The 27,761-nt window shown below is 42.0% G+C and overlaps 1 protein-coding gene across 6 annotated transcripts in view; it reads right to left on the bottom strand.

The window, feature by feature from the left end:
• MYO1B (myosin IB) overlaps positions 1-27,761 on the bottom strand; it is a 338,630-nt gene that overhangs the window by 135,285 nt on the left and 175,584 nt on the right. For 5 of the 6 annotated variants that reach the window (XM_066346373.1, XM_066346374.1, XM_066346372.1 and 2 more), the window contains exons 2-3: positions 27,026-27,169; positions 2,846-2,961 (exon numbers count right to left, since the gene is read on the bottom strand). The exons of the other annotated variant lie outside the window; for it this stretch is intronic. In XM_066346373.1, coding sequence (XP_066202470.1) covers positions 2,846-2,961; positions 27,026-27,160 — 251 coding nt within the window. In that variant the 5' untranslated portion in view covers positions 27,161-27,169. The remainder of the gene's footprint in view (positions 1-2,845; positions 2,962-27,025; positions 27,170-27,761) is intronic. 6 annotated transcript variants of the gene reach the window in all.

Below are 27,761 nucleotides of genomic sequence, written 5' to 3'. Positions count from 1 at the left end.
AATTATTTTCCCATTGAACAGAGCAAATTACTTGATAGCTGAGATAAAGATTTTTCAAGTAATTACCTAGCTTGTAAATGGAAAAGCTGGACTCAACCCAAGTGCTCGTCAATATATTTTGAACCCTCAGTTACTTCCAGGTGCTAAGCATATTATGGTGAGCAAAAGCCGGTGTGGCAGGCGAAGCTGAGATGAATCATAAAAAAATGTTAAATTTTTAACTGTGACAAGAGCAACAGATATGACCTCAGCAGGGAGCAGGTGAGAGACAGTTCTTCCTGAGGAGGCCTAACACTATCTGAGATCTAAAGGAAGAATTCCTACCTGAGTTGCCTTGAGGAAAAAAGAGGGTGAAAGCATCCCAGGAAGACAGCGCAGAATACGCAGAAATGGTGTGGTGGGAAGGAGTGTGGAGGGGGCTGAAGAAACAGAGTGAGATGGGCAGGGAGGATATAATACAAACTGAGCAAACGCAGAGTCATTAGGTAAAACTACCCCCTGCACCACATGCAGTGTTTTACAGGTCGGGGTAAGAAGCTTTTATCTTTACCCTAAGCATATTGAGAGTTTATTTATTACAGTCTGCGACTGTTTGCTCTGGGGGTTGGGGGGGCGGTGAAGGAAGGTAGCAGTGGCCTGTAGTCTCGTCCAGGAAACTCTCAGGGGTGGGGGTCAAAACAGATATTCCAGCCTGACCTGTGGTGGCGCAGTGGATAAAGCATTGACCTGGAAATGCTGAGGTCGCCAGTTCGAAACCCTGGGCTTGCCTGGTCAAGGCACATATGGGAGTTGATGCTTCCAGCTCCTCCCCCCTTCTCTCTCTCTCTCTCTCCCTCTCTCTCCCCCCTCTAAAAATGAATAAATAAAATGAAAAAAAAAACCAACAGATATTCCAGAGCATGAACTTCCATGTTCTAGAACAGACAGCTATCCTATATCCAAACACCCCCAACGCAGAGATTTAGGCAGCAAATGGAAGAATGGTATTGCGGTCTCAGGTAAACTGAGGCATAGCTGAGGTTATCTTGGAGAGCCCGGGATATAAGAACATAGGCAGCCCAAAGTAGCAGGATGGACGTGCACAGTCAGAGTCCCTAACATGGAAATGGGGGGCTAATTTCTAGCTGAGAAGCATAGCACATGACCATGTTCCCACCCCAGGTCCCCACCCACGACCTGTGTATCTTTGGATAAATCTCTTATCTTTCGGTGACAACTTCCCCATTTGTTATAGTACTTACCTCATAAGATTATTCTGAGAATGAAGTGAGCTATAATACATATAAAGGATTTAGTGCTGTACCTGTACATATTAAGTACTAAATAAATGCAAGCCATTACTATTATTATTATGGTAAAAGATCAACATGTGGTACACAGTTAAGGAAAGAAAAACATTTGTAAATATACATCTGAGGCAGTATGTTCTCAAAGCTTCCATGTACATAAGAATCACGTGGAAAGCTTATGAAAAAATGTAGATTCCTGGCTTGGAAGGCCCAGGAAACTGGATTTTTCCTAAGCAACTCGGGCATTCTGACATAGCAGATTCAAGCATCTTACTCTTCAGAAATTTCAAGGCCTAGAACTTAAGTAATAAATATTCAGGCACCAAAAAAAAAATATTTCACTGCAGGCACTTAACTACAGTAATAACTCTATAAAACAAATTACAGATTTTATTTTTGTTAAGGCAAAATGAAACATGATCATTTGCAAAATCTACATCTAGAAGTAAAGTGAATAGTCAGAATCTGCTTTACTAATAGTTTTAGTTTAAGGGTTTCTTTTTGTTGTTATTTTGCTTAACATTTTTTTAATGTATTGATTTTAAAGAGAGAGGAAGGGGGCAAAGAGAGAGAGAGAGAGAGAGAAAGAGAGAGAGAGACCCCTTTGTTATTCCACTTATTTATTTATTCTTTGGTTGATTCTTGCACATGCCCTGACCGGGGATCAAACCCATGACCTTGGTATATCAGGATGACGCTCTAACCAACTGAGCCATAGTGTTTAGTTTATAATAACCATTTTCATAAATTATTTAAATCTGTAGTTCCAAGTGGCTCAAAAATGTCACTGTGTGCTGCATTCTGAAGAGAAACTAAAATAAACATCTGAAGCGGTATATATGTTCTTTAATTATTAGGTTCTATTTTCTATCAGAATTAATAGAAACCATCTGCAATCATACAGAGAAAAATTATCTTCTGCTAAGACACAACTAAAACTGAAGGTTTTTCAGTTCGGGGTTTCTCAACTTTGGCACTATGTAATTATTGTAGGTTATTATTTACAGGAATTATTTAAACTAACAGGTGACCTTCAAAATTAAATTCAAACAAGTGACTAAGTTCAGGGAAGGTGAACTCACTAGCCTAATGCACACATCTGATGAACAATGCCTGCGAAGATTATGAACTGAAGGTATTATGTATTCCTTTTGCTCAAAAAAGCCATTATACAAGCACTTGGGATCTTTCTTAATCCAACAAGAGTAGGAAAATGCTACTTGGGCTCTTCACAATTATAAACAATGCGCATTCCTGTTTTATTTGCGAAAATAATTAGTAGCAGCTGCTACTTACACAAAACTTGTAACAGAAAATATTTTACATACTGAACCCAAATATTTCAGAACTTACAGAGCCTGATGCCCAAATGAAGTACTCAGTCTTTTTTAAATTTAAAATAAGGTATGACAATTCACATCTACATTCTTTCATCTAATTATTTTTTTTTAAAAAGACTAAAGCATTTTCCTGGGACTCGGATAAACAGCTGGACACATCTGTCAACTACACATCTCTGGAGTGAAAGGAAAACAATGCTTGAATACCATACTTACATGTGAGGGCTCAGTTCATAAAAATTTCTATTCCTATAATCTTCCACTTTCTCTGGTGAATAAATGGGCAGTGACCGGTATGGGTTAACAGAGATAACCACACTTCCAATGTATGTCTGTAAAAGAAAGGGTAAATATACCCATTAGTGCACAAAATGTATTTTAACATCTTAAATCTCAGTGGTGCACAGTTTCACCCTTTTAAAAACAGCATTAGTTCTACTCGATCATTCATTTTATATTTTTCAAGACTTCTTTACATCTCTGAGGACGGGCAGTCAATAATGTTTATTCATTTTTCTGGTAAATGGAAAGCACAGATTAGAAACACTTTGCAAAGAAATCTCTAGATTAATTTATGGTCTTGGATAAGAGTTCCAAAGCCCTGTCACACTTGCCAAAAATTAAGTCACCAACCACTGTTAAGTGTGAGCGAGAGTGATACATTCCCTTACTCCAGACAGAACTGGCGTTTCCTTCTCTCTCCTCATCCGCCTATTTCAGTCCATAGTAAGTAGGGCCTCCCCCTCCTCCCTACACACCCACCTCTATCAAATAGGGCCTTGCCGTTGGCACCACCCTCACACAAGCCTGTCAATCTCAACAACGGGTTCAGACCACATACAACTCAATACCAGAACCACAGTTATCCCATGCGCATTCAAACAACAATTTCATATTTTCATAATTTACTTCTAATGCGCTATATCAGAATATAAATGTACTTTCTGAAGGAGAGTACACTTAATGTTGAATTTAAATTTTTGTTTTTTATTGATTTTAGGCAGAGAGAGAAAGAGATTGAGAGAGGGAGAGAAGAAAGAGAGAGAGAAGCATTCATTTCATTGTTCCACTTAGTTGTACATTCATTGGTTGCCTTCTGTATGTGCCCTGACCCGGGATAACGCATAAAATGTACTTCCGAAGGCATCGATGCTATTATTTTAGCAGACACTAAACCTCTCACACTACAAACCAGAACACTACTTATCTTCCTTTCCATTTTGACCTTAAATTCCCGGCAGCGAGGGCAGAGTTGGTTTACATTCTGTACAGAGACGAACACAGTGCCACAAGCAAAAGTCACTTAACTGCAACTCAGCAGCTCCGTTTTCCTTTCAGTTTCAACATCATAAAATGGGGGTGGGGTACTAACAACAATGTGGAAGTGATAGAAATGTTTTAAAGAAAAAGGTGAAAGAGAAGAAAAGGTCACTTCTGACCCCTCTGCCTTTCCAGTGTCAAGCCACAGAAGGTGGCATGTTCCGAGCAACGTGTTTTTCCAGTATTGCCACCACGGAATTCAAAGAGACTGTCAGATCTTCCTGGAAAATCAGACAGAATAGAATACAGAACAGTAGATAATGTTCCACTGATTTTTTTAAAACATGGGTCACACTTATTTAAATTATAAGACTTTTCCCCAAAACTGGAAAACTGAACATGTTATTTTTATACACACTTTCATTCCGTAAGAACATAATCTTATCAAAAATAGACAAGACTGCTGTTGTGGGGGAAAAAACTCAGTTTTCATGCAAACTTTTGTATTTATTTCTGATATTCTATCACTAGGACCCAATTAATTAATTTTGGCCTGACAAGAAATGACTCAAAAAAAAAAAAAAAAGATTCCAAGTTTCCTAACTTATCCCATTTAGACAAGCCTTTTAAGAAGGTTTCTTTATACTCCACCCATCCTGGACAAGTAGATGGGAAAGGTTAGAGACTGAATAATTGACTGAACTGCTTATAATTTACTATAATTAGTTACATTGATAGGTCTGAAAATACAGTGATCAGTTATTCCTTTATTTTCTGTTGATTAAAAAATCAGCCTTCTTTTATAGAAAAAGTACATGAATTTACCTTTTTAGGTAATTTCTTGAATATAGTAATCAAAATATGTATTTGTTGTTAGCAGAAAAACCAATTATGACATTGCTCTTTAAAACCAAACTTCAGAGTGGCTAACTTCTTGATGACAGTCTGCCTCCGTGGCATTGTTGCATGAAGAACAAACAGCCGCCTCAACCCCAATAGTGAAAGCCACAGCACCAAGTCATACATTCCTCTTTTGTTACTTGTGACTTTTATACATACTGAGTTACATGTGCTTCTCCCCCCAGCCATTTCCCTATCACCAGGAATACAGGCCTGACCCATTAATGAGGTCCCATAAATATTTGTTAACCGAATGACTGATTCGCACAGGGTGCATTCATCACTAACAAAAAGGATGGTATAAACCGCTGAAATATAACACCTGTTGAAATATAATACCTCACACACTGAATATAGTGCCTAACATTTTACTCAACCTGCATGCCCTGTGTCACCACCGAACAAATCCTTCAACTACTACACATGCCTTCCCCTCGGGTTCCTTGTCCTACGGTCAAAGGTCATTTGCAAAGATGGCTAGAACAATTCCTTCCAACTCCGTATGCATGCCCCTTTGAAATGTGGCTCTGCTGCCCTTTCTATCAAGAGAGAGAGTTTATTTCTCCACCCTTCAATCTGGACTTATCTATGTGATCCTGATTTGACCACAGGGACATTACAAGATGAGACACAAGAGGAGGCTTGGAAAGCATTTGTGTGCTAGGATGTGCTCCCTTTCCTTACGACTCTGGCTGGAAGCCATCAGTGAATGAACTTGTGCTAGCCCGTTGGTGAGGTCACGTGGAAAGCCAAGGTGCCCTGAACTGCCCAGTGTGACAATCACCAAACATATGAATGAGGCCACTCTAAACCACGCAGCCCCAGTTCAGTCAGCAGATGCCTAAAGCCACAAGCATGATCCCAGGTAAGACAGAAGAAGGCACACCAAGCTGAACACAGCCCCAGGGCCTCCCCAAAGAATTGAGTGCAAATAAATGGTTGTTTAAAGCCATTGATTTGGGGGGGGGGGGGTCGCACAGCAACAACTACTGATACATGAACACAGCTCAACAAGTCAGAAAAGGAGCCATGCAAGACAAGTGTTATCAATCTAAATAAGCAAGCAGTAAAAGAAACTATACTATCTCTACATTCCACTGAATGTTTCAGATAGGAATCCTCTAATCTTGAACTCCTAGGAGGCTTGTCCTCTACTATGACACCTGCCCTGCTCTCTACAGGTTTCTTCCTTGAAGGTTCTATAAGCATTAGTCAAAGATTTAAATATCCCCACAGCTGCCAATAAGATAATTTAAATGTTCATAGCCCTCCCTTCTCTAGGACTTAAAAGGCATTCCTGAGAGCAGCCGATCGCTGGGTGAAGTTTACAATTTCATTCTAGTTTTAGGCAGGTACATTCAGGTAACTGCACTACCAGATTAAACCTCCTGTTTGAGGATCAAATCAATAGTGGCCAGACAGTTCATTTTCACATCAATTAATGTTTCGACTTAAAAATTATATACTCGATTCTTTTAACAAGCAACTGTATATTATTTAAAAGTAGTACTTTATTATATCACATCTCAAAAGTGGTAAACTAACTCACTAAATTTTTTTTTTTTTAAGCGAGAGAAACAGACAGGAAGGGCGAGAGATGAGAGTATTAATCCTTTGATGTGATACCTTAGTTGTTCATTGATTGCTTTCTCATATGTGCCTTGACCAGGAGGCTGCAGCCCAGCCACTGACCCTTGCTCAAGCCAGTAACCTTGGGCTCAAGCCAGCAACCTTGGGCTTCTAGACAACAACTTTTGGGTTCAAGCCAGCGACCATGGGGTCATGTCTTTGATCCTACGCTCAAGCTGGCGCCTGGGCTCAAGCTGGCACCCTGTACTCAAGCCACGTGAGCCTGTGCTCAGGCCAGATGAGCCTGAGCCCAAGCCGGGGACCTCAGGGTTTCAACACTGGGTCCTCAACATCCCAGGCCAGCACTCTATCCATTGCGCCACTGCCTGGTCAGGCTCATTGGAATTTAGAAGTTAAAGATACAACTCAGAGCTTCTTAAAGTCTAGTACGTGCATAAAAGGGCTAGTCATTCTGTGTCCTTTTTAAGTCTGAATATTTGAAGAGAAAAAAAGAAAAAGAAGAAAAACATTGTAAACCTTTACAAAACGGGGTAGCAAAAGAATCCACCTCTTGCTCCTTAGAGTTCCAACTCACTTATTTGACTAGAAATAAGAGGTTGATATGTACACCATCCAGCACCAACGAGCTGCTCCAGAGCTCAGATGGTGCCAGTACCAAAGGCCTCTGGAAGCTTAGTTCATTCCCATCAGGCCACTACTCACACTTGAACCTGGTCCCTATGTCCCAAAGGACTCATAGATAAACTCCTACTAGAATTCAGATGTTCTTCTACTGGGCTGATCATACCAAAAAGGACCCCTTCCCCATAATGGCCAAAACTACTTACTAATTAGATCCTATCTACCTTCTCCAACAGACACAAGCCTAGTATGGTTCTCATGACCCTTGATGTATGTATGTAGGTACATGTAGGCATACGTATGTCTGTCTGTATGTCTGTACTTGCTCAATCAGTGTATTTATTTACCCCTACACAACCTGTAACCAGTCTCCTAACCATCCCTGCCAGCTCCGCACCTCCATGCTCCCATTCCTCAGCACCCCAAGTCCTCAGGCGTGTGCACACTACCACCGTGACAAAGGAAAGCTCCCTCCACACCCACTACCCTGTGACATTTAGGGGAAAGGGAAGGGAAGAAAACAAGGAAAGAAAAGAAAAAGGGAGAAGGAAGAGGAAAAGCTCTACCTTTCTATAAAGGGCACATTCAGTTAGCAAGTTTATCTTTTACTTCTCAAGGGCAAACATTAAAACAAGAATGCACAAACATTCCTAAGTCAAAACAATCTCCATCTTCATAGTTCAGATATCTCTAGCATTCCAGAACAGATGCCTTGTAAATAACCAAATAATTCTTGTGCGTTCCTAATGTGATTCCACTAAAAACTGAAGTCTTTCCTGGAGAACATGCACCCAGCAACCTCCATGCCCCTGATGTACATACCCCAAAGACGATGCATTTTATTCCATAAGTGAAGTTCTTATGGAGATTCTACTTCAATGGCCTGGGGAGGAACCTGGCATTTGCATCTTCTAATGTCTCCCCAGGTAACAGAGTGTGTAACCAGAGCCGAAAACCACTGCGATGGCCTTCACCTTCAGAACTCTCAGGACCAGGTTTTACTCTCAAATGCGGCAACCATGCTAGTGTTGCTAGTGTTACTGTTGGCCTTGTGAGTGCTTATGTATATATTTACACACACATACACACATGCATACATACAGACATACATACAAAAATATAAAATCAGAATTTCACAGAACCACCTGACCAGGCAGTGGCACAGTGGATAGAGCGACGAACTGGAATGTGGAGGACCCAGGTTCAAAACTGCAAGGTCGCCAGCTTGAGAGTGGGCTCATCTCATTTGAGTAAAGCTCACCAGCTTGAGCCCAAGGTCACTGGCTTGAGCAAGGGATCACTCAGTCTGCTGTAGCCCATGCCCGACCCCGTCCCCCTCCCCCCACCCCTCCCCCCTCCCCCCCCCATCAAGGCATATATGAGAAAGCAATCAATGAACAACTAAGGAGCCGCAACAAAGAATTGATGTTTCTCATCTCTCTTCCCTTCCTGTCTGTCTGTCCCTATTTGTCCCTCTCTCTGATTGTCACAAAAAAAAAAAAAATTCACAAAACTCTGAATACCGTTACCATATGCAATGCATCAATATTTTTTTAATTTATTTTAGAGATAGAGAGGAAGAGAAACACTGATTTGTTGTGCCACTTATTTATGCATTCATATTTTCTCCAATTCTACTCATTTAAATATTTTTCAAACTGCTGGTCCTACCCACTCAGTGGTTTCGATCAACCATTAATGGGCTGTAACTCACAATTTAAAAAGTACTGCTGCTTGGGGGAGGGGTATACAGCACAATCAAATGTCAAAATAATCTGGAGATGTTTTCTCTCAACATATGTACCCTGATTTATCAATGTCACTGCATTAAATTTAATTAAAAAAAATAAAATAAGGCCCTGGCCGGTTGGCTCAATGGTGGAGCGTCGGCCTGGCGTGCAGGAGTCCCGGGTTCGATTCCCAGCCAGGGCACACAGGAGAAGTGCCCATCTGCTTCTCCACCCCTCCCCCTCTCCTTCCTCTCTGTCTCTCTCTTCCCCTCCCACAGCGGGGCTCCATTGGAGCAGGGACGGCCGGGCGCTGGGGATGGCTCCTTGGCCTCTGCCCCGGGCACTGGAGTGGCTCTGGTCACAACAGAGCGACCCCCCGGAGGGGCAGAGCATCGCCCCCTGGTGGGCAGGGCGTTGCCCCCTGGTGGGCGTGCCAGGTGGATCCCGGTCGGACACATGCGGGAGTCCGTCTGACTGTCTCTCCCCGTTTCCAGCTTCAGAAAAATACAAAAAAATAATAATAATAAAATAAAATAATTAGGCAAATTCAAAAAAAAAATACTGCTGCAGCCCTAGCTGGGTAGCTCAGTTGCTAGGTCTCAGAGTGTCATCCCGATACCCAAGGTTGCAGGTTCGACTACCAGTCAGGGCACATACAAGAATCAACCAATGAATGCATAAATAAGAACAAATCAATGTTTGTGTGTGTGTGTGTGTCTCTCTCTCTCTTTCTCTCTCTGCTTCTCCTCTAAGTTCAATAAATTAAAAAAAAATTAATATTGCTGCAGAGCACTTCTTAACCTTTTTTTAGTTGTGATCCTTCTGAGATGACAAAACAGGAAAAAAACATGCAATATGCACATAAAAGTCTACATACAGATGATATACCAGGTTAAGAACTCCCACCCTAATGGAAGAAGCAATGGCCAGAGATGGCAAAAGGAAAAATGACTGAGGGAAGAGAAAACAGCAAACAAACCAACAAAAAAAGGAGTAAGAAGTGATCGAGGCCCGACCTGTGGTGGCGGCGCAGTGGATAAAGCGTGGACCTGGAAATGCTGAGGTCGCCGGTTCGAAACCCTAGGCTAGCCCAAGGCACATATGGGAGTTGATGCTTCCTGCTCCTACCCCCTTCTCTCTCTCTCTCGGTCTTTCTCTCCTCTCTCTCTCTCTATCTCTCTCCCTCTCTCTCTCCTTTCTAAAATAAATAAATAATAAAAAAAAAGAAGTGATCGAAACAATTCTGAAAGTATAAAAATGAAGAGCTGGCAGCTCAGCTTAGCTGGCCGAATGCATTATCACAGCGCTGAGTCAGAGCCACAGCCGAACAATCTAGGGCCAAAATGAGACAGTATTCTGGTTTTGATGACAAGGCAACATGCGACGCATTCTGGAAAAATAGCTAACCAAAGGAACTTTTGTCAGGTCAAATAGTGAAGCACAATTTTAACATTTTGAGTCACAATTATGAATGTAGCAGAGAAATGAGACATGAGCATACACACACAAAAAAGTCAGGAAAACTCCACATCTTTCCTATGGTAATTCATCCCCGGGCAGCATTAAGATCTTTAGAAGCACTAAAACCCTTCAGGTTTTACATCTCAATTGCCCACATGACACTGAAAATAAAATTATAACTAAACCATAAAATGAAGTAAGGAAATCCTACAAGGACTTGTTTTCACCATGATGGCTACTTTGACACTTCCTTTCAAATAGCAAATTTGTTCCAATATATTTTTAAAGCCCCTGCTTTGCTGAAGCTCTAAAGAGGTGTCCCATCTGCCTACCTTCCAGCTTCCTAATTTCCTTCAGAATGAGTTTTACTTCCTTGTTTATAGTCCCTGCAGTTCCCTAAAAACTCATCCCCAAGCCTATTAAAATGATGGCATATAATATACATTTAAGCACATTTTTACTAAACTTTTCCTAAATCCCCATGAGATATGAATTCTCCATCTTCATGTCCATAACAATGGAGCACAGATAAGTTAAGTGCTATGACCACATTATCTAAGAAAAGCGGAATCAGGACAGAGAGCCAAGAATCTGTTCTCTTTTCATTAGAGAACAATCCATGCTGTCTGGTAGGCCTGGGAAGCTTTGTCAGGAGTGGCCAAGAAAAACGCCTAATCACAGGAAATCTGTTGAGCAGTGCTTTACAGCAGCGGGGTCTCCACCTCTGTATGACAGTGAGCTGCTCTGTTGGGCAGAAACCTATTTGACTCTGAGGAATGTTGAAATCCTTATACTTTATGAATAAATAAAAAGAGGGGGGAGGAATTAGATCTTCTAGTCACAGGGAAAATTTTTCATCTCAACAGAAAAGATTTTTTTTAATTAAAAAAAATGTATTGATTGATTTTTGAGAGAGAAGAAAGGAGAGAGAGCGGGAGAAACATCGATTTGTTGTTTCACTTATTTATGCATTCACTGGTTGTTTCTCTTATGTGCCCTGACTGCGGATGGAGCCCGCAACTGTGGCATATCAGGATGACACTCTAACCAACTGAACAATCAGCCAAGGCAAGAATTTTATTTTTAATGCTGCTCTCTGCACACAAAATTGTGCCTACATCATGAAGAAACAGAAGACATTGTATTATAATCATCCTCTAACTCCAGAGAAATAAACCAGGAAAGTGGAAATGCAATAGGTAAGATTTATTTAAATATCTTACTTAATGCTAACTATTTGATCTAAAATGGCATCAAAGAAGTATTAAAAGAATGTGTAGAAGTCCTCCAAGTCCCAGTCTCCAAGCCATGCCTCTTTCCCCTGTGAAGTAATAACTGTTAAAATCAGGATGGGTCGAGACTCAGGTAAGAACAACCCCTCACATGGCTGTCCAACCGCATTGATTCCCTTAACTGAGTTTATATTATAACCATTTGACAAGCATGCAACAAATTTTTTTAAGAGCTCTATTTATGCAAAGCATCACCTTCGGAAATATAAGATGCTCCTGTGGTCTGTACCTCTGAGAAGCTTATAATAAAGCTTAGGAGATGATACTTTTATATCATAAAACATAAAATTTAGGAGTTAAACTACTCTAGCCTCAAAAACATATAAAATAGGATATAAGTGATTCGTGGCTAAATGAGTCGTCATCTTCTTTTTATTTTATTTTTTATTTTTGGACTATTTTTAGGAGAGGGGAAGGGGAGAAAGAGAGGGAAGCATTCATTTGTTGTTCCACTTAGTTGTGAAGTCATTGGTTGCTTCCCATATGTGCCCTGATTGGGGATCAAACCCACCTTAGTATTTCAGGACAACACTGTAAAATGACTGAGCTAACCAGCCAGAAACAAGCCATGGGTCTTCTAATCTTACGGCCTAAATGAGAGCCTGAGGTTTAAATGAAGGGGAGGTCCCTGTGAACCTCAGAGATCCAAAAATGCCCCAGGGAAGTTGGAGGATTTAACAGGTCTAAAAGGACGGGTATTAATCAGATAAAGGAATGTTCTCCCAAAGAACTGTATCTGAGATTTTAGGTTTTAGGTGATAGTTGAACCCCTCTCTTTTTAAAAAAATATTTTGCACCTGACCTGTGGTGGTGCAATGGATAGAGCTTCGACCTGGAACGCTGAGGTTGACAGTTCGAAACCCAGAGTTTGCCTGGTCAAGGCACATAAGGGAGTAGATGCTTCCTGCTCCTCCCCCCTTCTCTTTCTCTCTCTCTTCTCTAAAATGAATAAATAAAATCTTAAATATATATATATTGCTAAGCCTGACCAGTGGTAGCGCATTAGACAGTGTGTTGACATTGGACACTGAAGTCCCAGGTTCAAAACCCCAAGACTGTCAGCTTGAGTGTGGGATCATAGACATGACCCCATGGTTACTGGCTTGAGCCCAAAGGTCGCTGGCTTGAAGTTCAAGGTCGCTGGCTTGAGCAAAGGGTCACTCAGTCTGCTGTAGCCCAGCCCCCTAGTCAAGGCACATATGAGAAAGCAATCAATGAACAACTAAAGTGACACAACTATGAATTGATGCTTCTCATCTTTCTCCCTATCTCTCTCTCTTGAAAAAGAAAAACTAGTATGTTATTTTGCTAAAACAGTTGTATCCTTCAAAATGTTTTTTTTTTTTTAAGTATAAATCTGCAGAGACTCAAAATAGGTATGTGTACATGCAGGTTCACCGCAGCACTGTTTACAACAGCCAATAGGTGAAAGTAATCCACAGCTGGCTGAATGGATAAACGTAATGTGGTATGGAGATTCCGTGGAGTATTATTCAGCCTTGAAAAGGAAAGTAATTCGGACACATGCTATAATATAGATTCAATCACTGTCAGAGGCACAAAGGGCCACCCAACCACATTTCAGAGACAGGGAATACAAAGTTTGCCTAGAGAAATACCTTCTGTGAATAACAGAAAATCAAGAATGGGCTCAAATTGTAAAGAGCTTCATATGTCAGGGTGAGGAGTCTGAGCTTCAGTCTGAAAGCAGTTTTGAAGGAAAAGCCAAACTGTGGGGTGAAGGGGTTAGATGATGAAACTGACTAAATTTAAAGCCAAGTTATGCTGATTTAAGTGTTTTTGAGCTCAGATTCTATGTCATACAGTATTATTATGCTTCAGATATGTTTGAAATATTATAAAAACCTTGGCTCTAACTATCTGTCCAAGTTTTCCAGTTTTGTGTGAACTTGGGCACATTACTTAACTTCTCCAAGCCCATTTCCTCATCTAAACAAGGAGGACCTGACACACAGCAAGCAGTCCACAAACATAACCTATTGCAATTATAGACACTCATCATTGGCGCTACTGGAATCTACTGGCCACAGTAAAAAGCCAAACCAGGACTCGAAAGGCTATAACATGTTAATGTCTCAGCTAAATTCATTGAGGAGTTCTGTAATGACACAAAATGGTCTCTGTATACAGGGAATAGATGGGTTATCAGATGAGCACATGAGGCATGTCTTAATAAAACTCCTATTAAAAGCCTAGAATACTGAGGAAACGGTTATACAGGACAAGCTGACGGAACCTTCAGACATGACAACGTGCCGCTATTCAATTCAGTAGGAGGCACTCGCCCTGTTCTAGGGTTTCGGATCCTGGGAATCTGAACACAAGACATCAAGACGTTATGTGCACAGTGTTTTTAATTAGGCATCTGTAACATTTCCCAAATTTCCTTTTAAAGGGTTTTTGCCTTAATTGAATCTTAAAGACACAGTATGGTCAACCAAATGCTTTGGTTAGTCTTTCAGACACAGTTCAAAATTGTAAAAAAAAAAAAAGTGCCTAAGTGAAAACTTACAGATGCAATGTCAATAATCAATTTAGATGTCTCTCTGGGTTTTATACCTGAAACAATATAATTCAGTACATTTACCTCACCTCTTCAGTCTAAGAACACATTTGTGGTACCTATGCAATACATGGAGGGAAAAAGTAGGTTTGTAGTTGTGAATATGTGAAAACACAGTTTATTCTTGTATTATTACTTATTAATTATTGTATTATTTTCCATGTGAACTGTAAATCTACTTGTGCCCCACCCTGTATATACACCTATATATTTATACATATATACACACACACACAACTAATAATAGTCTATCTTTAAAGAGGAAAAACTGAAGGCATTAGGTTTTTAAAATAGTCCACAGTTTCACAATGAGTAGCAGAAGTAGCTAGTATCCTGCCAAAGCCTGTGACACTAAAAGGGAGAAGTGTGATGCGGCCAGGATCTCTCAGCTGCTCAGTACGGAGATGCGCTCAAGTTACATCAAATACTGAAAGTTTTACTGTAACAGTGAGCACACCTAGGAACCCCCAAGCAATCTATCAGGAGCTATAAGAAAAGCTGGGATTCAAAGGATAGGTGTATGGCAGAGTTACAGACCAAGGCAACAGAAGTTTGTGAAGACCTCCCCTCCAGTCCCAGGATCAATGTGCCCGGCTCTGTTCATGTTTCTGCTCCTTCTGGGCCCGCTACTCACTGGTTTTCTCTCTCTCTCCCGGTTGACTACTCCATAGCCAGTCTTGTGCAAAGGCTCTGTCTGCTTGCACACGGCCTGCCATGGCCTCACAACAGTCATGACCGCCAGCACCGGCTTCCACTGAGCTTTTATTATTTCTTGTGTGTGCATTTCTAAATTCAAAGTTTGAGGAAAGAATCAAGCCCTGTGTGTGTGTGTATGTGTTTTAAATCTACACTGTGACATAATTACTGGCCTTTGATCAGAGGCGACCACATGTTTGTTTGTTTGTTTTTAATCTACATTGTGATCACCCACATGGGCCAGGTCAAGGAAACCACGTCTGCCAAGGAGGCCGACAAGCTTGTCAGGCACAGTCACTGTCAGTCAAGTCCACGACAGGCCTCAACCACCATCGTATTACAACCCTTGTTCCTGGGCTGCCAGTCATTGCAGACTGTGAATGAAAGAAACATATATGAGTTCTACGCCACGTGAAATACTGGCTGAACATATCACGTCAGGCAGCCTTCACTTCAGAGCAGGATAACACAATGCTACCATATCTTTGTAGAAATCAACTCTGTAATGAGATACTACGTACCATTCTCCAGACCTAATAAAACTCTCTTAACTAAGGTACTGTGTTATAGGTATACTACTGCCTAGAAGTCTTGAAAATAATATTGGGTGGCTAACTGAAAGCGGTAATGCAACAAAAATGAAATCTGTACAATGAATACCAAAGGAGTAGGAAGTAGGGAAGAATAAAAGAACGGAGGGAGGAAAAGAAAGAAGGGGAAGAGAAAGATTCTAATTGCACGAAAATCTCAGTACCTGAAATCTTGAATAAGTCATTCTGTGTTTCCAAGTTTTTCAAACAGTCATGGATCTACCAGGTACTTTACTCCTACTCAGCGCCAAGCACCAGGCTAAGATGCCAAGCATCATGATACTTACTGTATAGATGAAACAACTGACCCTCAGTTATTTACAACAGTCACAGTGGCTGTGAGTGGCCAAGATTCAACCTTAGGTCCATCTACCAAAGGCCCATGCCTTTCCCAATATGCCACACTGTATCTTCACCCTCCATCCCCTCCAAAACAGAGTTTGATGAACAAAATAGTCCTTCTTTAGAAATTAGGATTGCTGCCCTGGCCAGGTAGATCAGCTGGAGAGAGCATCGTAATGATACACCAAGCTTGTTGGTTCGATCCCCACCCAGGGTACATACAGGAAGTAACCAATGAAGGCATGAATAGGTGGAACAACAAGTCGATGTTTCTCTCTCTCTCTCTTTATTCCCCTCCTTTCTCTCTAAAAATATTTTTTTTAAAGAAATTAGGATTACCATTAATGTTTACCTGTACTACAGGAGTAACAGCAGAAGTGGATGCACATGCAGAGCAGAGCACAAACCCGGCCACATGTCCCTGTGCGGAATTGCTTCCCCCTCTCCGCCTCGACCTTGTGCTCATAGAGAACCACATGCAGCTCTCCATCACCTCCACCCAGGGAACATGATGAACAATAGTCTCCTAAGACCTTCCCCCACCTTCCAGAGGGGGGAACCTCATCCGAACAGTTGTCACTGCTTTTGACAAGGGAGTGCCTATGACCTTAGACCTGGACATACTTGTTCCGTCGCACTAGTTCATGTCACTGCATAGAGAATGCTTAACTCAACATATGGCAGGAATACTGATCACCACTTCAATTATTTGTCAGGGTTGTTGAGACTGCCTTATTCCAAACCTACACACTCTTCGACATCATACAGTGGTGCCTTGAGATACGAGCAGACCAACATTTTTTTAAAAGATACGAGCTGCGACTCGGTTCGTATTTTTGTTCAAGATCAGAGAGAAATTTCGAGATATGAGTTGTGATTCGGGAAGCTGCCGCTAGTTGGCGCACTGGCGCATGGGTCCAGTGTCAGCAGCACAACACCAGCATCTCGTTCTTTCTCACGTGTTACCTGCAGAATCACGTCGATTCTCATGCACTGTACTCGTTCTTGCATCATTTTTGCATTTTTTACTAATTATTTTTAGTGTGCTATCATGGGGCCGAAGAAAGTAAGTGTAAAGGACAGTGGTGAGAAGAGAATGATGTCGACAGAAGTAAAGCAAGAAATAATAGAAAAATATGAGCGTATGAGTAATTGAATTGGCAAGGCTGTACGACCGCAATACATCTACAATTTGTACTATCCTTAAACAAAAGGATGCCATCAAAAGCACAAATCCAGCAAAAGAAACTACAATTCTGTCCCAATTAAGGACAAATATCCATGAAGAAATGGAGAAGCTTCTGCTGGTGTGGGTGAAAGAGAAAGAGCTGGCAGGATATACAGTGACAGAGACTGTAATATGCGAAAAGGCACGTATTATTTACGGCAACTTGAAGAAGAACCATCAACCTCAAAAGAGGCAGCAGAAGATACGTTTAAGGCAAATCATGGCTGGTTTGAAAATTTCAAGAAGAGATCTGGCATCCACTGGGTGGTGAGGCATGGTGAAGCTGCAAGTGCTGACGTTAAGACAGTTGAGGAGTACATCACACGTTTTGCTGCGCTTATCACAAAGGAAGGCTACATCCCCCAACAAGTGTTCAACTGTGACAAAACAGGATTGTTTTGGAAAAAAATGCCCCACAGGACTTTCATCACTGCAGAGGAGAAGAAGCTGCCAGGCCATAAACCCATGAAGAACCATCTGACCCTTGCATTGTGTGCAAATGCTAGTGGTGACTGTAAAGTAAAGCCACTGCTAGTGTATCATTCCTAAAATCCTTGCGCTTTTAGGACTCACAAGATTCTTAAAGAAAAACTGCAGGTTATGTGGCGTGCCAATGCTAGGGCATGTGTTACGCAGCAGTTTTTTATTGAATGGGTAAATTTCGTCTTTGGTCCTGCAGTGTAAAAGTATCTTTAAGAAAATAAACTCCCGAGCGTCGGCCTAGCGTGCGGAGGACCGGGGTTCAATTCCCGGCCAGGGCACACAGGAGAAGCGCCCATTTGCTTCTCCACCACTCCGCCGCGCCTTCCTCTCTGTCTCTCTCTTCCCCTCCCGCAGCCGAGGCTCCATTGGAGCAAAGATGGCCCGGGCGCTGGGGATGGCTCCTTGGCCTCTGCCCCAGGCGCTAGAGTGGCTCTGGTCGCAACATGGCGACGCCCAGGATGGGCAGAGCATCGCCCCCTGGTGGGCAGAGCGTCGCCCCTGGTGGGCATGCCGGGTGGATCCCGGTCGGGCGCATGCGGGAGTCTGTCTGACTGTCTCTCCCTGTTTCCAGCTTCAGAAAATAACAAAAAAAAAAAAAAGAAAAAAAAGAAAATAAACTCCCGATGAAAGCATTACTAATCCTTGATAATGTTCCAGCCCACCCACCTGGTCTTGAAGATGACATTCTCCATGAGTTCAGATTCGTGCAAGTCCTCCACCTCCCACCCAACACAACTTCAATCTTGCAACCTATGGATCAGCAGGTCATTTCCAACTTTAAAAAGCTTTACACAAAGCACTTGTTCCGCCGCTGCTTTAAGGTGACTGAGAATACAATTCTAATCCTTCAAGAGTTTTGGAAAGATCACTACAACATCGTGATATGTTTATGCATTATTGACTTGGCATGGCAAGAGGTTGCAAGAAGAACCTTGAACTCGGCATGGGAAAAGTTATGGCCTGATGTTGTTGCAGACAGGGACTTCGAAGGATCGAACCAGAGACCGAGGTAGAGGCGTTGGAGGAGATTGTGTCCCTCAGAAAGTTGATGGGTCTGGAGGTAGATGAGGGTGACGTAAACGAGCTCATTGAGGAACATGAGGAGGAACTCTCAACTGAGGAGTTGAAGGAGCTACACAGATGATGCAACATACGAGTTTCTGCAAGAGATTAGTAGTGAGGAGGAGGTAGAGTCAGAGGAAGTGATTTCTACAAGTGAAATTAAAGACATGCTGGCAATGTGGGAGAAGCTTTCAAGTTTCATTGAAAAGAAACACCCAGAACAAGTTTCAACTGGTTGTGCTTCAGCACTTTTTAATGACACTTGTTTGTCACATTTCCATAACATTTTAAAAGGCAGGCAAAAGCAAACCTCTTTGGATAGATTTTTATTCAAAAGTCCTGCAAGTTAAAGTGCCGAAAGTGCAGCCAAAAACAGGTGATGATTAAATGAAAAATACATACTCTTAAGCTTAGGTTAAGCTTAAAGTTAAGAAAGTGCACTTTTTACAATTAAGTTTTTGTGGTTTCATTTTAAGTAAAGAAAGTGCAGTTTTAGTTTTGTTTAAAGTAAAGAAAGTGCAGTTTTAGTTTACGGGTCTACGGTGCCTGCATCCCTTCCTCCCTCCCTCCTCCTCCGTCATTCACCTCCGTTAGCCACACTTGTCTGTCTCCAAAGTAAGAATACAGTACTAAATAACACTTTTTTCTTTTATTTCATATATTTTGTTATGCATTGGCAAAGTATACATGTGTGTTTCTTCATAAAATACATGTCTTTTTTTCATAATTTAGGATGGTTTGGGAATGTTTCACAGGGCTGGAACGGATTAAATCTATTTCCGTTATTTTAAATGGGAGAAATTTGATAGACGAGTTGACTAACTTACGAGCTCGGTTACAGAACGAATTAAACTCGTATCTCAAGATGCCATTGTACTCAATTATTTTCAACAGCACTCTGTAGACTCAGACTGCCTCCATATTAGTATTATCATTCATTTGCTGCTCATAGCAACCGCATAAAGTCAGCAGGACTATTATGAACTATTATGAAGAGCATGAACCTCGAGACCAGATTTCCTGGGTGTGAACCCCAGCTCCATCACCAGCTTGCTGTGTGACCTTGGACAAATTATTTAGCTTTCCTACATCTTTGTTTCCTCATATATAAAATGAAGGTAATTAAAAAACTTATAGTACATAGGAGTCTAGTAAAAATTAAATGGACAGGCCCTGGCCGGTTGGCTCAGCGGTGGAGCGTCGACCTAGCGTGCGGAGGACCCGGGTTCGATTCCCGGCCAGGGCACACAGGAGAAGCGCCCATTTGCTTCTCCACCCCTCCGCTGCGCTTTCCTCTCTGTCTCTCTCTTCCCCTCCCGCAGCCAGGGCTCCATTGGAGCAAAGATGGCCCGGGCGCTGGGGATGGCTCTGTGGCCTCTGCCCCAGGCGCTAGAGTGGCTCTGGTCGCAATATGGCGACGCCCAGGAAGGGCAGAGCATCGCCCCCTGGTGGGCAGAGCGTCGCCCCTGGTGGGCGTGCTGGGTGGATCCCGGTCGGGCGCATGCGGGAGTCTGTCTGACTGTCTCTCCCTGTTTCCAGCTTCAGAAAAAAGAAAAAGAAAAAAAAAAAAAAATTAAATGGACAAACACATGTAAAGTGCGCAAAATAGTATACTGTACCAGTAAGAAGTTAATATTAGTTTTTAACATTTATCATTTTATCAGTCAGAAAACAATCTCCAAGGAGTTAAGGCACCTACCCCAGGTCGGTCTCACAGAGGGTAAGTGGCAAGGCCAGGACTGGAGCTCAGTCGGGTCTTTGCCTCTTCAGTACCTACCATACCACAGTCAAAGGATGAACGTTTCCGCAGACCCAACGCTGGGTCTCAATTTCCTCCAAATAAAACTCCAGATATGGCTTCAACCAGAACATTTAAATTAATATAGTATAAATATTATATAAAACTTCAAGTACAATACCTGCAGGATAAAACAGCTCTACACTTAGTAACTAACATATAAATAAATGTATGTCCATTTTGCAAGTTCTAAGTGGAAAAACCTTTCCAATCACCAAAGGTTTCAAGAGAGCTTGGCTGTGTTAAAACCGGCAAGCTATCACCAAAAATGATTGCTTTGAAAGGCATGATAAAACTGTCCAAGAGATGGACTGTGCTCAGAAATTAGACACATTTCTCTTCAGCCTCATTATTTGCTGTCTTTCACCAGCTTTCTGTAGCTTGCTAATGCTGCATCTCCATTCACAACACCCAGCATACATTCTTGAAAACACACACACACCGTTTATTCTCCGTGTTTCCTTAATGCTCTGCTTTTGCAACGAGCCAAGCAGGCTGAGTCTGCCCTGGCAAACCATGCACACAGAGTCAAGTCCAGGCGTTTCCTTTCACCAGCTTAGGGATCCCCTCCATCTTTCCCCACTTGGTTCAGGGGGATGGCAGGCAGCATTAAATATGGTTCTTGTTTATGCCTGACCTGTGGTGGCACAGTGTATAGAGCGCCGACCTGGAGCACTGAGGTTGCCGGTTCAAAACCCTGGGCTTGCCTGGTCAGGGCACATATGACAAGCAATTAATGAACACCTAAAGTGAAGCAACAATAAGCTGATACTTCTTGTTCCTCCCCGCCCCCCCCGTAAAATCAATAAATAAAATCTTAAATAATAATAATAATAATAAGAGGTCATTCTTATTTCATTCAAGTTTGGTTGGGTCTGGGTTCTCTGGGTAAAGGCCCATCTATCAACAGTTTAATTTTTTATCAAACCTACATAATCTGGAAGATTACCCACCACTCTGTTAAACTACTTTTACTTCAGGAAATGGGACTGGGGCAGTGAAGTAAGAAAATTACCCTTTTATGTTATGTATGCCTGCAATATCTGAACTTTTTTCCCTTAAAGCTAAAGGGGGAAAAAGAAAAGGAGACTGTCTGGGTAGCAGGAATAGCACCAAGCTGGACAGTGTATTCCAGCTCCTGCCAACAATCCCAGGAGCCTGGAAAAGCTCTTAGTCTCCAATGAGACTGCTGTCCTGGTGGACACACCTTGTTGACAGCCTGGAAAACCCTGAGCAGGGGACCCAGCTAAGCCCCGCCTCAACTCCTGACCCACAGAAACAGCCAGACGACAAACGTATGTTAAGTTGCCAAGTCTGGGGCAATTTACATTATGCAGTAAAAAAAGCCTTATAACATCTTTTATCTCAAATTCCCAGGAATAGATGTTATACCCCCATAAGGTAGAAATTTTCATGTTTACATATAATAAGTTTTTCTGAAGCTTCAAATAAATACATAAATGTCAGCTAGTATTATTTTCATTTACTCTGCAATATTTTAAACCAGATATATTGTATTTACATTTGAGTATCTTTCATAAAAGCATCTAACCCCATTCTTATGGGGATGCTAAGTCTAATACTAACTTTTTAAAATTAAGACAATTTTTACTAGTCTTTCAAAGCAGTGGCTCTTATATCTACAGTTAGCCTTAAGATCTGCAAAATTAGACAAATTCAGTCCTCTTATATATGGATGATCCTCAAACTGACAATTCAGATAGAAAACAAACTAAATCTACTTGTCAGTACCAAAAATATTTCTTTGTCAGCGAACAGACACCTTGGTTCTTTTGTTTCCAAATTTGCCATGGGCCTTTTTCTTGCCTAAATTGTAGCTTTCCTGTTCCTGAACAGAACCACAGTCCTGACCAGTCACCCTAAAAACAGCATCATGTCTGGCTGGGTCACCTACATTGCAAGTCCACATAAAGTCCTGCGACCATTCCATCTGGCCGGGGCGGGGGTGGGGAGGCCGGAAGAAGGTCTGACAAAGGACAGAAATAATAGCGAGAGCAGCGCCGACTCGGGAATGTGACAACCAGCATTTCCCACCACAGAGGCTGCTGGAGCGAACGGCGCGTCCTGCAGCTGGTCCCAGCTTGAACTGCTGGCTGCCAAGAGGGAAGAGTAAAAGCAAACAGAGTCCTGACCCTGCGTGTTACCCCCATCAGGCCCACATTCCCTCTCTCGATTCTCACCTAACAGCCCTCCCGTCTCCAACCGAACAGGCCTTACTGCAAACCCAGATGTAGAGACTCTGCCTGGGTCATGAACCAGCGCAAGGCTTTTTAAACAAGTGTGTAAGCCCATCTCTGTGGGAAAAAAAATGAGTATTCCTGGAGCACACACTGGAGTATCTTTCATGAAAGACCCTGATGCCAGCTTTACAGGAATCTTCATTCAGCACTAACTTCTAAAAATCAAGGTAATTTTTACTAAATTTTCAAAGCAGTCCTCTTACAACAATTAACATAAAATCCTAAAATTGGGGGGATTCAGACCCCTGTATCTGGATGATCCCCAGCCCGACAATTCACATAGGAAGCAAACCAAATCTGGTTGTCAGCACTAAAAATACTTCTTACTCCAAAGCAGGGTTGGAGAAGCATATTAGATCACTGGTTTTCAATCACCGGTCCACACACTGGTGTCGGTTCACCAGAAATTTTGTGCCAGTCCACGAAAGAGTTAACCATGTTGATTAAAACAAACCTATATGCATTATAGAACAGAATAAAACTTTGAATTACTTTAAATTTCCCTAAAGTGAATGGATTTTAACTGTGTCCCAGCATCCCCATGACACCTGTTTACTCTTCTTTATCATCAGGAGTTCTGCAAGAGAAAAGTGTGAGAAGCATCGTACCTTTGGGTGCACCTGAAGCCTAGAACTCAATGATAAATGCTTCCCAGGGACCATATCCTTTAGGGTGGTATCAACATCAATAAAGCCACTTCATTACAAAATTCCCTACCAAAGCTGTGAGGGGCTTATAGGAGGTGACCTCCTCAGCACCCATTCTTTTTTTTTAAAAGACTTTATTCATTTTAGGAGAGAGAGAGAGAGAGAGAGAGAGAGAGAAGGAGGGGAGGAGCAGGAAGCATCAACTCCCATATGTGCCTTGACCAGGCAAGCCCGGGGTTTCGAACTGGCAACCTCAGCATTCCAGGTCGACACTTGATCCATTGCACCACCACAGGTCAGGCCAGCACCCATTCTTAATCTCTTGATAGATATACTTGGTCGGGTATCTGTCCCTTACACACACAGCCCATTTACTTTGGAAAAAACCTGACCCTCCTCAAATCCTAGGAGTAATCATCATTGTCTGAAGCCACCCAGATCATTCCAGTCACATGGCCACAGTCAGTAGATTGAAGAATATATGTGACTCAATTTGCCGACCCAGAACTTCAGGTTTACAGTGTGAGAGCATCACAAGGGAGTCTACTTCCAGATTCAGCTGTCTGGAGATCCAATAAAGGTTATGAATCCTCTAAGAGCTGATAACACATATCTAGAGGAAAAGCAATCCCTTGTGAGCATCGACAACTCTGTGAAAGTAGAGACTTTTTTATCTCTAGGTTTGGAGGTGCAGGGGGGAACAGATGGCAGGATGGAAGAACAGGAACTCTGTGACCTGGAGCTGGTTCACAGAGGAGATGCTATGGCCATGGATTTTAGCCAGAGTTCAAAAGGCTGAGCCAAGGATCCTTCTGTTCACTGGCCACCTTGTTAACCATGGCTTCTGAAACTATGACTGGTCCATGTGTTTGCACGATGGTCACTGTGGACCATCATCCACTTTTATACAATCAAATAAAGCTATGAGACTACAAAAGAGATTTTTCAAAAGCCTGCACCTTCACTTTCTGGGAAAGAATAAAAAATCAAAGTGAAGTACCAGACAGTAAAATATTGCGTGTCACATTAACTTGGACTTTGGCATCGGACTAAACAATTTAACAGCTACCTATGGACAAAACCAAGGCAGAAATATTATCAGAATCAAAGCCAGAAACAGATTTCCCAAGGATGTAATACATGACCTGTGAGGTTGTAGAGGTTGTGACAATCAAATTTATTGTACAGTATTTTTTTTATTCATTTTTTCAGAGAGAAGAGAGAGAGGGAGAGAGAGAAACAGAGAGAGAGAAGGGGGAGGAGCAGGAAGCATCAACTCCCATATGTGCCTTGACCAGGCAAGCCCGGGGTTTCAAACCGGTGACCTCAGCATTTCCAGGTCGACGCTTTATCCACTGCACCACCACAGGTCAGGCTATTGTACAGTACTTTTTTTAATTACAAAACAATACATGCTTGACATAACAAGTCCTATAATACAGAAGTCTAAAAGAGTAACCGTTCCCTGTCCCCACGTCCCATCCCATCCCACTGTGGTACCCAAAGTCAGCGGGCCTTTCGCTATGTACAAACTCATAACCTCCCATTAAAGTATCACGGAAAACATGAACTGACATGAATATCTGAAAGCAGAAAGCAATTTTCTGCTTTTTACACAAGACAGGGCATTCTTAAAATAGTTGAAAAATAAAATTATGTAGGGCTGACACCAGACATTTAGTCTGCTAAACGACTCATGAATGTTAACACTTGGCATTTTGTTAAAAGGAGGATTGTTTTATTTTTAGTGGGCACAACAAATCAGGTATTTGAATATATGTAATGTTCTACTCTCCATCCTATTTTCAATTAATTTAGAAGAGAATTGGGCCTCTTAGAGCCAAAAAGGAAAAACGATCAGCAGCATTCGTTACAATATAATTGATTCCTCCGATCTGTACCACAGAGACCAATGTTCAGAGTCTGCCTTTTATTTGATATCAGACCATACTTTTAATTAAAGCTGCAGAACCGTAAGGTTTTCCCATCCGGAAGCCGATCTGCTATCCTTTGAGGGAAGGTGACACCAGGCCTCACTGACAAGCCAAACAATACCTCCTCCCTATTCGGAAGCAGCGTTTTATTCATACCTTTTCCACTTGAATCAGAATTGTACCTAACATCTCTGAAGCTGTTCAGATCCAGTTATCAAATTAATGTCCCAAAAGTAGTATCCACATATCTCCTGGCACTGTCAACTTTCCCCTACCTCCAACAATATAAATCGGCAAAGACAAAAAAGTTCAATTTCTAGATGGTGACTATCCTTGAAACATGACTGGCTATCTGAAAGGAAAGCTATAGGTGACATAAAACAATATGACTTTGCATATATGATTTTAAAAAATATTTTAGTTCCACCAACATCTTTACCGATCCTACTTGTATCAGTCATGTCTTCTCTTTTTATTTACTGATTATTTCCTCCTACTGTTTGTTCCCATATTAGCAGAAAAATTTGAAGCAGGTCCCAATAACCCCATTCATCTCCAAACACAGATACACTATAACAAGAAGAACTCAACAAGTGCTGCAGAATCTATTAAAATTGCGTACTTCCAACCAATCCATCCTGTTTCCTTCGCAGCCACTGGTATAGAGAACCTACATCCATTTCCTCATTTAGTTAACAATGCATCTCAACCTGAACAGAGAGATGCAAATTTCTGAACTTTCTACAAGTTCCTGAAAAACTGCATATAAATGTATTTTTCACTCGTGTTCTAAATATATTTAAGAAACTTGATAGTTAAATACTGTGAAATCCTTTATAAAGAATTTTTACAACATAAAATTCCTCCTATTATTGTATGTATTGATAGGTTTTAATTTTGTGTATATACACTGCTCACAAAAATTAGGGAATATTTCATCGCTTCATATTCATTTTAAAAAATCCTCTAGGCCCTGGCCGGTTGGCTCAGCGGTAGAGCGTCGGCCTGGCGTGCAGGAGTCTTGGGTTCGATTCCCGGCCAGGGCACACAAAAGAAGCGCCCATTTGCTTCTCCACCCCTCCCCCTCTCCTTCCTCTCTGTCTCTCTCTTCCCCTCCCGCAGCCAAGGCTCCAGTGGAGCAAAGATGGCCCGGGCGCTGAAGATGGCTCTGTGGCCTCTGCCTCAGGCACTAGAATGGCTCTGGATGCAACAGAGCAATGCCCCAGAGGGGCAGAGCATCGCCCCCTGGTGGGCGTGCCGGGTGGATCTCGGTCTGGCACATGCGGGAGTCAGTCTGACTGCCTCTCTGTTTCCAGCTTCGGAAAAAATGAAAAAAAAAAATCCTCTAATTTTTGTGATATATATATATTATACTTTTGTATAGTAAGTAGGACATGACTATTTCCAAACCTCCAGGGACCAAACACATATTTCTATCTAGTAATTTGCTCCTGTCTCTACTAACTACAAATGTCAAGAAGGTTCCTATCTTTTTTTGACAGTTCGCTGCCTTGCATTTTGATGAGTAGCTTCTCAAAGGTTAGAAGGCTAATCTTATGAAGGCATCCAAGAAGATGCCTTTAGATTTCAAAACAACTACTGAATGAATGTTCCCCAGAAGGCAGAAATTAAGCGTTCTTCTGCTTGCTTTAGAATGCCCCCAACATCTAGTGCAATACTCGGCACACAGCTGGCACTCTAGAAACACCATATGAAAAGCAGATTCACTTGATCGTATCAGTATTACTCATGTGCCAAATGAGCAAACACAAACTCTTTCTGAGGGTATAAACAAATACCTCTGGACTCTGAACAGAAAAAAGAGAGAAAGAGAGAAGAATTTGAGGAAGGAAAGCCAGTTCTCTGCTACAAAATACAAAGTCTAAACCCCACGCATGATCTTCAGTGCTTACTCACATATATTTCATTATGGTCAAAGCGCTTCTTGAGGTTGTTGATGAAGGTCTCCTCGTTGAGAGGTTCTAAAAGAACCATATCTCCAACTCCAATCATATTGTCCAGCAGTGACGTTTTCACCTCCATTTTGGCCATAGTTTCCAGCTGTAGGAAAGACGAGAAAAGGGTCAACTTAAATGAGCAAAATTATTTCTGATGTGTTCTTAACACAACTGGAGGAAGAAAACACTGGTAGTAGTTCCAAATGGCCCTCACCTGTCTCTCCCTACAACCTATGTCAAAAGTCTATGAGGTGGCTAGAGTCACTGCCACGCCACTAGAAGCCCCATTTGCCAATCTGCTGCCACAAGTGAACCTCCCTCCCAGTCCATTGTCCTAGACAAAGTCCTTGTACAGAAAAAAACACCAGGAAGCCAGGCTCTCCATTTTCTTCTTTACTCCATCCCCTCTCTACAATCAGAAGCTGCAAAACTCTAGCAAGAGAACCCAACCCTTCCCATTAAACTTCATAAACCAATGTCAGACTTAAACCTATCGGAACCTGCTTCCCCCAAGGTGACATCCCCCAGTATTCCATGATGACATCCAGAATGTTTAAAAAGTGATGCTGCCCTGGCCAGACAGCTCAGCTGCTTGGAACACCCTCCTGATATGCCAAAGTTGCGGGTTCCATCACCAGACAGGAGTCAACCACTGGATGCTTTCTCCCCCTTCCTCTCTAAGATCAATCAATACA

The sequence above is a fragment of the Saccopteryx leptura genome, chromosome 7 (assembly GCF_036850995.1).
Source record: "Saccopteryx leptura isolate mSacLep1 chromosome 7, mSacLep1_pri_phased_curated, whole genome shotgun sequence".
NCBI lineage: Eukaryota > Metazoa > Chordata > Mammalia > Chiroptera > Emballonuridae > Saccopteryx > Saccopteryx leptura.
Note: the sequence above shows the minus strand (reverse complement) of the source record. Positions and strands in the feature narration are given on the sequence as shown.